This window comes from Phaethon lepturus, unplaced genomic scaffold (genome assembly GCF_000687285.1).
Source record: "Phaethon lepturus isolate BGI_N335 unplaced genomic scaffold, ASM68728v1 scaffold54917, whole genome shotgun sequence".
Classification (NCBI taxonomy): Eukaryota; Metazoa; Chordata; class Aves; order Phaethontiformes; family Phaethontidae; genus Phaethon; species Phaethon lepturus.
This window is the reverse complement of record NW_010552268.1, coordinates 44,873-57,463: the sequence shown is the minus strand read 5'-3', so window position 1 is coordinate 57,463 and position 12,591 is coordinate 44,873. Positions and strand designations below refer to the sequence as shown.

General features: G+C 37.5%; 1 protein-coding gene across 1 annotated transcript; it reads left to right on the top strand.

Annotated features, from left to right (window-relative positions):
- The first annotated feature begins 341 nt into the window (after positions 1-341).
- Positions 342-9,914, top strand: LOC104623919 (interleukin-1 receptor type 1-like). Its single transcript, XM_010291147.1, has 9 exons — positions 342-562; positions 890-1,082; positions 1,873-2,035; positions 4,026-4,091; positions 4,664-4,784; positions 6,848-6,996; positions 7,290-7,433; positions 8,829-8,990; positions 9,484-9,914. The coding sequence occupies exons 1-9, from the start codon at positions 342-344 to the stop codon at positions 9,873-9,875; spliced, it is 1,611 nt and encodes a 536-aa protein (XP_010289449.1). The 3' UTR covers positions 9,876-9,914.
- The last annotated feature ends 2,677 nt before the right edge of the window (positions 9,915-12,591 follow it).

Sequence of the window (12,591 nt, the reverse complement as noted above, 5' to 3'; positions counted from 1 at the left end):
GGTCGAGCTGTGCAGAGTGATCCCAACAATTTGTGTCAGAACTAAAACATACAAATGGCAGTCTGCTGCAGACAGATTCTGTTGGAGGTAAAGTTTGCATTCAGAAAAGAGTGTTTCATGTCAGTGGTGTAGCTATAGCTGAATGTCACTGAGTAGTACTCTCAACTTTGAAGATAAGGGATTATAATTGTATTTTTAGTAGATGGCTTAAGAATGGAAGTGGAAACTCCAATAAACTGTGTAAATGTAATCAAGAAATGAGTTCGGTATATTCTTTTACAGTGTTTGAGGTTTTCTTTAATGTTTGTCTCTCTCTAGAGAAATGTGACGCCTATGACGTGATGTTGAGGCAAAGTCTTGTGCCTGATGGGCAGCCTCTTGCTATTAAATGTTCACTGGAAAGGAGTTTGGAAAGTGGAGACTACAACTTAACATGGTATAAAGTTGGTAACAAGACAGCTGTGCCTAGAGACAAACTTTCTAGAATTCATCAGCGGAAGAATTTCATTTGGTTTCTCCCTGCTATGTTAGAAGATTCTGGAGATTATGAATGTGTCATAAGGTGAAAGTTTAAAAAAAAATGACATTGCTACAGAAATGAGTTGCAGAAGGAATAAATTTCAGAAAGCAAGTAGAATTTGGGGTGTAAGAGAAATACTAATGAAGAAGGGAGAGTGCGTTGGCAAAAACTGACCTTAGGTTGAGGAAAGTAAGTCTAGTTTGGGGTTCTTTTTCCTAGTAAGCAAAAGTAAATCTTTATTTAGAGATTTCTTTATTTTATGTTAGAGAAACTGTAAACTTTTCTTCTTCTCTTTCTTCTTCAAAAAGAATAACATATTTTCGAGTTGTAAGGTATGCCAAGGAGGTTAATTTAATTATGTTATATTAACTGCAGGAATTTGACAAGCTGCAGGAAAATGTGTACAAAAGTAACAGTTTTTGAGAGGATTGATGGTTTATGCTTAAATGAAAAATTTGCTGTAGAGGAGGTGATATTCACCTTATCATCTGGAAAGGTGGTGTGTCCACACTTGGATTATTTCAGGACTGAGAAGAATATTCAGCCTGTTCATTGGTATAAGGTGAGAATGCTGTGTTGTGTGCTGCCTTACAACTGTCCATTATTTAAAATGTAAATCCCCGATGCTTGTGAACTGTAGGAGAAAAACTGCAGGTTTATTGTAAATGGGAGAGAAACGCTTTTAAGACAAATTGGGTGAGGGTTAAGACTTTATCTTTTAAAGGCGTGTAGAGGGTTTTTGATTAACGGGGTAAGAAATTCGGCTCAGATGGAGGAGACGTTGACCTGCGCGTCCACCAGGTGGCGCTTTTTTACCCGCCAGCGAAACGCGCTCCCGCGAATTTCTTTTGTGCGGAAAGAGACGTCATACTCAGTTGTGAGAGGTGGCGTATCCACGATGGGCTCAGTATTGTTCCATAAAATAAACGCCATTGCATATTGTTCAGTCTTATTTAAAGGCTCTTTCCGTTAGGAGGACGTAGTGCCTTCTGCAGCATTACTGCCTCATGCCCATATGGTCCATATGGCACCAAGAGTATTTCAATACTTAAAAAACCTAAGTCTAATTATTGACAGATTCTTCATTAATGAATACTTTTACAAATGCTGACACGTGCATTTTACTTTCTTATTTCTTTAATATTGAAAGTTGTTTTCTGTAGGATTGGATTAAAAACTCAGAGCCAAAATGAAGTATGTTTTGCTTTTTATTCCACCTCCTCTCTTCTTTAGCCTCTGCACAGCATCCATCCTTATGCTGTGGTCCATTGAAAGTTCAGATAGCATTAAAGAGAGACAAACTGTAGAAGGAGATAGTGATATGCATTAACAGAGTTTCTACACATGTTTAGGACTGCCAGCTTCTGGAAGGGAAAAGGTTTGCCTTCTCAAACAGTGATCTTATAATTTTCAATGTGACTGTACATGATCAAGGAAACTATACCTGTGAAACAACATATACCTATAATGGAAAACAATACAACATTTCACGAGACGTCAGTCTGACTGTAGAAGGTAAGTAGATAATTTTACTGCGTTTGTGTTCATAACAGTGACTCCAAATTTTTGTCCAAGTTTCTAAAGACTAAAGCTAAAAGACCCAATTTGTGGATAGGCATCCTTAGGGCTACTATTTTTCACCTAAATATGGGGGAAAGAAATGTTAACGGAGAGTTTATATTTGTTGCCACTGTGTTGAAGATTGCCTCCCCTGTTCAAAGTTGTAGTATGTTAAAGCTTTGCTGCTTAGACCAGCTGCCAAGGTCCCTAAGCAGGTGCCCTGTAATGCTTGGTAGGCACAATACTTTCTGCTGTAGTTGCACCCTCTATCCTGCCCATCTTACTTCTGTCTCTTTTACATTATCCTCTTGCTGCAAGAACAACAAATTAACCAGGCCAAATTGTGGCAGTATCTTTATTTTCTGTGTCCTGTTTCCTTCAAACCTTTGTTTTTTCTGTTTTTGGTTTTAAGCTCCTCAGCACATGAACTGCTGATTTCTGATATCGTGTGTCTAGCTCGGTAGACCCTGATTTATGTCGGGGGGCCACCAGCACAACAAAAAAAATATGAAAGAATGCCTAGCTGTAAAACGTGAATACCTTTGTTAGCACAGCATTATGAGAATGATACTGGATCACTGAAAAGGCTATGCTATGTCAAGGTATGAAATACCAATGTTGTTTTTACATTCCAGCCATTGAAAGGCTTTTTCAGGTTTACTAATAGATTGCGTTACTATTTAATGGTCTTGTTTTGTGCTTGCCAGTTTTGGCTGTGTGTGTATATATATGGATACATATGTATGTGTATATGTGTGTATGTGTATATATATGTTATGAATATGGATTGCATTCATGTAATGTCATATGTGTATGATGTGGATAAATAAAATATGAGGAACATAAGGTCAGATCAGATGAAATTGTCATTCTGGTCTTAAAATCTATACCTAGAACTTCTCTCAGTGTAATTTCAGCTCTTGTTACTCAGTAGAAGCAAAATCATATCACTCCTTTGCCATAAATGACTGAAGGCAGCTCAGTTGTTTTTAAAGACTCTAGCTGAGCAAGTCTGCACTAAAATGGGTGATTTTGGGTCCAAACAGTAGTGCAGACCCAGTTTTCAGAAGGGGAAGGGAAGGATATATCTGGGGCAATTCTGTGTGCTTCACTAGTGGGCTTGAACAGGATGCTTTATGATTTCTTTTTGTTAATTTGTGCTCTTGGAGAAACTTCCTTGAACTTCGAGTATCCTGCAGGAAATGTTCTAAAACATCCTACAGCTGCCTGAGGCAGCTGGAAATGGTACGTGTGTTCAGTGAGGAACCCTCCAAGTTGGGATTCATTTAGCCATACTGAGACTTTTTAAATGTAGATATCTAGATCTCCACATGACAATTACTCTCCCTTTGTAGCCTGTAGAGAGAAATAAGCTTTCCAGAGTGTCATCCATCTAGTCCTAATGTAAATGTCTAAAAGGGGCCACTGGTATTGTACTTCCTTATAGACAGTGCTGTGGGAAGAATTGTAAAGCTTTTAACTGGAGTACAGAAATGAAATTTCCCTTTATAATTGTAAAAGTCTAAAATAGATTAATTGTACGCCTAAGTTTTTGGCTCCAGTTTGTATCTGTGGGGTACTGGGTGACAGGCTATCTAGATTTTAGAGGGGTAATACTGTAGATATTTACCAGTACACTTTTCAGGACCTGTATGTGCAATATTTCATGATTTTTATGCTATGGAACAGCCAGGCTGCCATGAGTGTGTGGAGATTTGTGGCAGTAAGTTTTGGAAGAGATTGAGCAAAGAATAGCATAGCTTCAAGTCAGAAGTAACGACTACTTGAGATACGGTACTTTCAGTATTGAGTGATATCTGTTATAAAATTGCTGTCAGCTTTGTCCATAGGACAGGTTTATTTTAGTTGTATTTGGGTTATAGAGCATAGAACAGGCTACAAGTGCCCCAGGTTTTCTGAAAAGAACTTTCTTTCTTTTGGTTAGTGAGCCCACCAAAAAAGCCCCCAGAAATATCTTATCCAAGAAACAACTCCATTGAAGTGGAACTCGGTAAGTAGTTTTCTCCATAAGAAAATATGATTTTGTATCCTAGTGAAATTTTACACTCATGGAGTGCCCTGTTCTGTGCTTTTGGTTTTGTGTTTTGAAAAAAACTAGTTCAGTTGACCAGCTCAGTTTCTCTATGTTGATCTTCTGAAGGAGGAGTGTTTGGGGGTGAGAGGGAAAGATACAAGGCATGTTGCTTCCAATGTCTTTGGAAACCTGTATGGAGATTTGTCAGATGCAAAGAAAATGATAGGGAACCCAAGTGATTATCTGTCACATTTGTTGCTTTTCTTCACTCTGGAAGAGATTTTAAGAACAGATCCATCTTTGAATCTGCAGGGAAAGTGATGCCCCAGAGAGAGGCATCTTCTTCCTGGTTTTAGCCTGTTCCATCCTACCAGTGTCTTTCTGAACCTTCAGATCATTGAGTATATAGACCCTCTGTTAGAGTAACTTTTCTGAATGGGTGTGGGACCATCCTTAGCTGGTCTGTGTGGGAGCCTGTGAACAGAATTGTATAGACTTTCCTAAAGGGTACAGAAATTAACTTTTCACTTTGTAACACGATTTTATAGGCTCACAAGTTACAGTGGATTGCAATACAACAGGTGCTGATGGGTATGAGGTGTTTTGGACAGGCAACGGTGTGTATATTGATGTATTTTATATGAGCAGAATTTTTGCGAGTCCCTATGAGTAAGTATATTTTCAGATTAGAAAGTACTGTGTTGCCAACCAACGTGGAATTTTCTCCCTTTGACATTAAAATATTTAGCAACATTTTTTCACTTACTTAAATAACTTTCTTTTTAAGAACTCTAATGCTTGCTGCCTCCAATTCACTTTATGCTTTGAAGGAGAAACTTGAAACACAGTAGGCACATGGACTTCACATGTGATTGTGCTCTTTTTGGCCATTGTAAAAATCTGTTTTAATTTCCAATCTTGGGAAAAGACTTATATAGACTTACAGTCTCATAATTGTAATACAGTTTCTATTGATCGGGCTCCTGCCTGGCAGAGACCTCTTTCAGTTGGGTCAAGCATGTCCAGACATATGATCTTCAGATTGTGTTTTTCTTCTGCGTTCTCCTTTCCCTTCACTTCTGCCTCTCTGAGAGGTTGCAGGAGGTGAAACCTGTGCTTTGCAGGAGAAATTGAGAGTTCTAGGTTTAAGAGCCTTGAGTTAGAGAAGTGTAACTGAGATCAGCTGAAGAGCTAATGGAATACTTTGTTGAGGACATTTGTACTGAAGCTTAGTGGGATAAGAGGAGGAAAGGGAGACAGATTGCCAGTGGTGAGTTGGGGTTTGGGAAGTAAAAAGCAGGTTAAATGGACTTCAGAGAGAAAAAATTAGACCTGACTTGAAAAGGCAACTAAAATTGGAGCAGAAGGCAAGCTGAAAGATTCTTAGATATGACAGGTTGGGAACTAAAAATTGCAGGGATTTTGTCAGCCCTCATCTCATGCTGGTGCTTTGAAGAAAATATGTGATAGTTTTTGTAAATTCTCAAGCACTATCTATGAGTGAGAAACTGATGAAGAAATTAGAATGATATATTCAAAGTAAGAATATAGTTGTGAGACATAAGTTCTCATCATGAAACAAAGGGGGAAATAAAATGCTGTATTCTTTGAGTGCTCACTGAGAGAAAACTCTATAAAAAAATAATATATTATACTGTCGTGAAGAATTGTAATGCAATAAACAGTTGGGCTGTAATACAGAGGCACATGGTCACCTAACTGATACCATAAAAGCAATGTTATTTTTTGTACTTCCTAGGACTTAAATGGTCATCTTTGCAACTACTAATTATTTGCACTGGTGATGTTGATTCATTCATTCCTTGTTACAGTGTTCAAATTACTGTAACTTTTTGCTCAGAAAGTGATGTGCATGGTCATATGTACATCCTTTGTCATATATTTCAAGCTTTTATTTTGCATTTTAAATGGAAACTAGAATATGTTTCCAGGAAAGATTAGTGCTTGGCTAAGTAGACTAGTTAGTTAATTTTTCTCTTGAAATCTACTGTTAACAAGGTAGTAGTATCCCTTATTTTGATGGTGGTTAAAAAGTTGTTTAGTTTAGACATCAGTCACACATCACAGTACACATGACTAACTGAATGTATAGCATAATGAGCATTTTTGTGCCCTTGTACAGTGTATGGGGGCTAACCCCCATCTCTTAATGGTACAGCCTGACACTTTAGCTGTTACAAGTCTGTTTTGATCCGTGGAGTGAAGCAGCAGTTTAGACTCTACTCCCTGGAATCACTCTGTGAGTTGGTGTTGTCTGCTGCGGGTCACCACCTTTGATGTCTTCCCTGTCCCACAGCTGCTTACCGCAAGATGATGCCCTTGTAACGGGGCCTCTTTCTGTGTCATTTCACACTGTGGAATTTCTCTTCCGCCAAGCACTGGGACTCTCCACCTGCTCTTACAGGGGCTGGGAAGCCCATAACAAGGGTTTGCTTAGGTTTGTAAGGTATATTTTTCTACTTTAGCCTATAGAAATGTTATATTCCTTTGGGGGAACACAGCTCTAGATAAGATAATGTCTTGATGTTCTCCAATGTCTATGCTAAATGTCAGTAAGAGCCCCGACTGTTGTTTGGGTTTCCTTCATCTGTTCTGAAGTGTGGTTGACATTTATAGATGGAAACAACCATTGTCATGCTGCAGCTGTTAGTGATTAAGCCATTCCACAAAGGACTGTGATTTTATGGCTCTATTTGTTGCCCTTTGGATAGGGAGGAAACTTCTTATGATGGACGTCCTATGAATTCTGTGAAGCTAATAATTTCAGAAGTGAATAGTGAAGATTATGAACAGCCCTTTGTCTGTCAAGCTTCAAATGCCTTTGGCCAGGTTGCATCCTATATTATATTAAAACACAGAGGTAAGAAATACTGTTATTTTTGCGGTCTGTGTTTGTCTTTACTTCCCCAGAAGGGGTTTAGGTACCAAATGCTCATATATCATGTTGAGAGAAGGCAGATGGGTTGCAGTCTGCAGTACGTATGCATGTACCCATGCATAGGGAAGGAGTCGTAGTAGTGTATTTATCATTATTTTAAAAAATGGTAGGTAGAAATGAAAAATATGATACTCAAATGTGTATTACATTTGTGTGAAAGATCAGATTTGGTGAAATTCAAAATAAAAAAAAAATCTTCTTACATTTTTGTGCAGTTCCTGATATACAAAGATGGCTGACTGGAGGGCTTGTTTCTTTGTTAATTTTAACATTTATTACTTTAATGATCTACAAGATTTTCAAGATTGACTTGGTGCTCTGGTATCGTAACTCTGGCTGTGCCTTTGCAAGTAAGGAAGGTATGTGAGTGTCACCAGGTATATTACTGTAACTAGTCTATTGATTTTTTTTCACTTGCCATTACTTCTAAGCAATAATGTGATTGTTTAATAGAATGTATGTGGAATTTCCTTGAGGAATTTTCAGATAGGCACAAAGACATTTTTGGGTGGTTTTTTTTTCAGTCGTGGGTAAAATAGATAATCATCGTTGAGACAATAAACATTGCATAATTTTGAAGGCAGTCATGGTGAGATAGGTCAAAAACTCCAGGTTCTTCCCAAATTAGCATGTTGCTTTTTGCTTTGCTGTAAAGCAGTTTCTTTACATGTAATTTTATGGTCACTCTGATGATGACCAATAGGTGTCAGTAGAGCTACATCCTGTAAACTAGCTGTTTAAAGGCATGCATTAAATACATTGAAAATCAGACTCTCATTTTCTCAGAGATTAATTTTGGGGTTTTTTTTCCCCAAACTTGTCTCTTTTACCCAACAGTTCCTTCTATATCCTGTCAGTTATGATGGTTATGTGCCAAAGAGAAAAAATACTACTTGTTCTCTATTCTGTGATTCTTCTTAGGTATTTTTGTTGCTGCAGTGTAGACAAATATATTGGACAGGTGGGAAAAAATTGGAATAAGTGCAACATTATAGATACTTTGCATGGCAGCCCTCAGAATTAGGCTGCCTGAAGTTCCCCGTAGCTTGAAAAGAAATGGATTATGTACATTGAGATAGTTAATGTTTACTCATGGCCATTCTAAAATGTTTTCACAGAAAAGGAATTTCAACTTCTGGTTAAAAGTTCAGTTTTCCCAGAACACCTTAACAGACTTCTAATGAAAGAAAAATAAAAATCAAAGAAACTCTGTTTTGTAACTTGTTGAGCTAAACTTAACTTGTTGAGTTAAATCTGATTTTGGTTTGTTTTCTTCATTCCTGTTTATTATGTAATCAACTGCCTTTTGGCCTTTACTTCTGCTACCTGCCTTCCCCTCACAGAATTATTACAAGAAAGAATTGCCATTTTCCACCCTCTCTTGTGGCTAATCAGAAGTGGACATAACTGCTATTGAGTTTGTTTCAAGAGAGGTGGTGAAGGAAGTCCTGCAAGAGGACACTTTCTTAATGTCCTAGCACCTCTGGGGTTGGGGGCTCCTTCCTGGAGGTCCCAGGTGCTGCATACAGCTCACTTACTGGCACATCCGTCCTCATGATGGGAAAAGAGGTCAGGTTCTGTGGCTGAGCATTTTTTTTTTTTCTTGTAGAGCATTTTAGTTCTTTGACGTTATTCTGTCAGATAGGTGAATCAACCCCCCTTTACTATTTTTAAACAGTTCAAAATGAAACCTTGCAATAAAGGCATGTTGCTTATTTTTAGTGTTTTAATAGAAACACTTGTGTTTGTTTTAGATGGGAAAGTCTATGATGCATATGTCCTGTATGCAAAAAGCAGTGGAGGCAGAAGCTTCTATCGTCTGGAAACCTTTGTTCGTAGAATACTCCCTGATGTTTTGGAACAACAGTGTGGATATAATCTCTTTATATTAGGAAGGGATGATTTACCAGGAGAAGGTATGGTTTAATTAGTAGAGTTAATAGGTTGTCTTTTGACACATTTTCAAGTTAGAAGATTATATATACAATGAAAAAAACACCTGTTTTTGGAAAATAAAGCAGTATTTGTTTATTTTTAGTGGATAATTTGTCCAGCAGACAATTTCTTTATTTTTAGGGTTTTTTTGGTTTCTTAAAAAAAAATTCCGTTCTGATGTTATGAGGGTCTGCACTTTCACTTTAGTGATGAACAAATGAGGATTCAGCAGCGTTAAAATATTGTTGAGGTTTCTTGAATGATATCGGCTCCTGGGGACTGAAGAAAACAATTTTTATCAGTAATTTCATGCAGCGGATCATGAATTATGAATGACAGTGTGGAGATCTTAAACCAATACCAGTCCTCTGAGCTAGCCACTGCTCATATATATGCAATTTTAAAATTAAGAAATATTTTACATCAGTTGTAAGGTTTTTATGCAAAATTTGATTGTTCCTTCATTACTTACAGCTGTGGTCAGTGTTGCTGATGAAACCCTTAAGGAAAGCAGAAGATTGATGATTATTTTGGGATCAGAAACATCTAGTTGCTGCCTGTTAGAAGACACCTCTGAACAACAGCTAGCTATGTATAATGCTCTCATCCGTGATGGGATTCAAGTGATTCTTATAGAAATAGATGAAATACACGACTACACAAGCATGCCGGAATCAATCAGATACATTAAGCAAAAACATGGAGCTATCCAATGGAAAGGGGACTTCTCAGAGAAATCTTATTCAGCAAATACAAGATTCTGGAAAAATGTGCGCTATCAAATGCCATCCAGGAAAATGGTATCTTGTTCAGAAGTGTATTTGTTGCCTCTAACTTTGAACAGTTCTTCAGCAAAGAGAAGTTAAGATGGCACTTACTAAAATAATACTGAGAAAGTAATTCTGAAATGTGGGGTTTTTTAACACAAATTATTTATATGACAAAGTAAATGTTTTCTTCAAGGAGTAAAAACTACTCATCTCTTCCTCAAATTACACCCTAGAAGAAAAACTCTGTGTAACTTTATTTCTCTTCTGGGTTTTATATAGTGACACAATTTGTTGTGTTCATCTCACACAGATATGAGAAGTAAACGCTGATGTTGGTAGACTATTAAATAGTCGTGGTCCACATAAGTGTAATATCCACTGAAGAAGCAGCTATGAAGTCCATTTTTTTTAAATTGAAACTGCAGTTGATAAATTAAAAATCTGTTTCTGTCATCAGCATTTTCCTAGTCATTCTATTCCTCTTCTTGTTGCCTCTCCGTGATTGTCTGACTTCCTCATTAATGCAAGAATCTGCACTGTGCAAGGTTTGGGGTCCCCTCCTGGGCAACAGGAAGAATAAGATAAGATAAGAAGCCTTATCCTTGCTTCTTGAAGGGGTTGGGGAAATACATGACATAGCAGGTATATTTAAAACTCCTCACAACACTAAATGTGTTTCATCTGAACAGTTAGTACCAAATGTGTTCAGCAAATGGAATGGAGTCTGTGGCTTTTAGACATTTGTTGAATAATTCTGTGATATCTGGTCTATGGGGTGTTTCTAAACTTCATCTCTTGAAATGGTCAGGAAACAGAAATTATTTCACATTTCTTGGAAATTGGAAGCTTTCTAGACTGTGCTGCTATTCTGGAAGCCAGATGTTCTCATTCTATGTCTCACCTGTGCTAACTACAAGCACAGAAATTCACTGAGAATCTATCAAAGGACTGTGCTTGGGCTGGGTATCCAGGAGAGTGACGAAAATGGCCAGTTCTGGAACATGACCAGGTGGTGATGGAAGGAAATAATATCTTGTCTACTTGTTAAGGAAAAAATTATTCATGGGGCTGTATCAACCTGCTTGGGAGTAGCTTGGTATTTCTGGACCCCAATCCATTGTTTTGTGTGCATTGCCATGAGAAAACGACATGCAGGTGGTCTGAAGTGGCAAGAGTTTTCGCTCTCCTGCCTTGAAGAGCATCATCTAAATGCAAGTGTGAATTCTGCTTACTTTTTGTGTTCTGAAACAAAGGCTTGAGACAAGGAAGAGGGTTTTAACATGTAAAATCAATCAAATGTGAGTTTTGTAAATTTCCTTTTGTATGCGAGGATTGTGTAAGATAAAATACTGTGCACAATACTGTTCTTTTATCTTAACCAAGTAACTGGCAGGAACCGGTAAGAACCAGTAAAACGTTAAAATACAAGCTAAGCAAGTGGATAAGGAAAGAGTTCCTCTGGAGGACAGACAAGTTAAGGGGACCAAGTACTGCAAAAAACCACCAGAGACCACCAGAGGACCACCGACTCATTTACAGCGCATGCATCAGGGACATTTGAGTATGTTAAACATTTCTCGGAAATGTAATGAATATGCTAACAATTGCAATGAATATGAATGTATGTGCTCTATATAATTCAGATGCTGGTGACACAAGGCACGCATGTTAGGAGGAGATATCCCCCATGTGTCTGGCGCTGTAATAAAGAAGTCTGCTTAATAACACTTTGATGTTATTAAGTTTGAATTTCTTAAATTTGAATTTCTTTGAATCAGTTCTTTCCTGAAGTATGTTCTTTCATTGTCTTTATTGCCAGGACAGTATCTGTCACTGAGTTCCTTTCAGCTCGTTTTCAGAAGTGTGTATGCTGTAGAATATACTCTTCATTGAGCTGTATTGATGGAAGAGAAAGCAAGGTCCAGGAGTGGAACGTATGTTTAAAGTGAAAGATTTGCAATAGCATTTCATGGTACCTTTTTCTTTGAGAAGGTCTAGCAGTACTCCTTATGAGCAGTGTGGTGTTCTCCTGGCTGCGGGATTCACAGCTGTGCAATTTTCCACAGCCTCCATTGACTAGAACTTCTGAGATGTTGCTATGAAAACTGAGAACAGGATGGATCATCCATTAAATGAGGTACTATTTTTCGAGTAGATGTTGAATCAGTCTTCTTTGGAAATGCTTAACGTTTAGGCTGGAACCTTTAAAAAATAAATTTAGGAACCTAGAGAGTTTATGTAATCATTATTATCAAATTTTACATTGTGTTTGGACTTGCTCAGAAATTGTTGAAAACTACGCTTTCTTTTAAAACGTTTTTTTTTCACTTGTGTTTGAGAACACTTATTTCCATGTAGAATGTGAGAAATAATAAAGAAAACATGTTGAAGCTGTGGTAGATTTTTTTAACTTCTTAATTTCATATGCTTTGAAATAAAGAAATATGCATGACACTAGGATTTTCAGTACTACAGATAAGTACATTAATTTGCATGGAGTTGTGTTGGTATTTTTGTTTCTTTGAATGCGCTGTTACGATTTCTGACCACTTTTTTCATAGTTCTTTTCAGAAGTTTGCTACAATATTCAGTCAAGCATTTTCCCACTAAATGAGACTCCTAAAGACTCTTAAGTGAAGACGGATGGTTGTAAGTCAGTATTTATCTACCTGATACTTTCTTTTAAACAACCACATTTAGTATGATTATTTAGGCATTTTAGTTTTCTTGTGTGAAAGTGAGTGTGGGAGAGAGGTTTCAATTATTGTGGTTAATTGTTAGCTAACTACTTGAATGTAGCACGACACCAAGT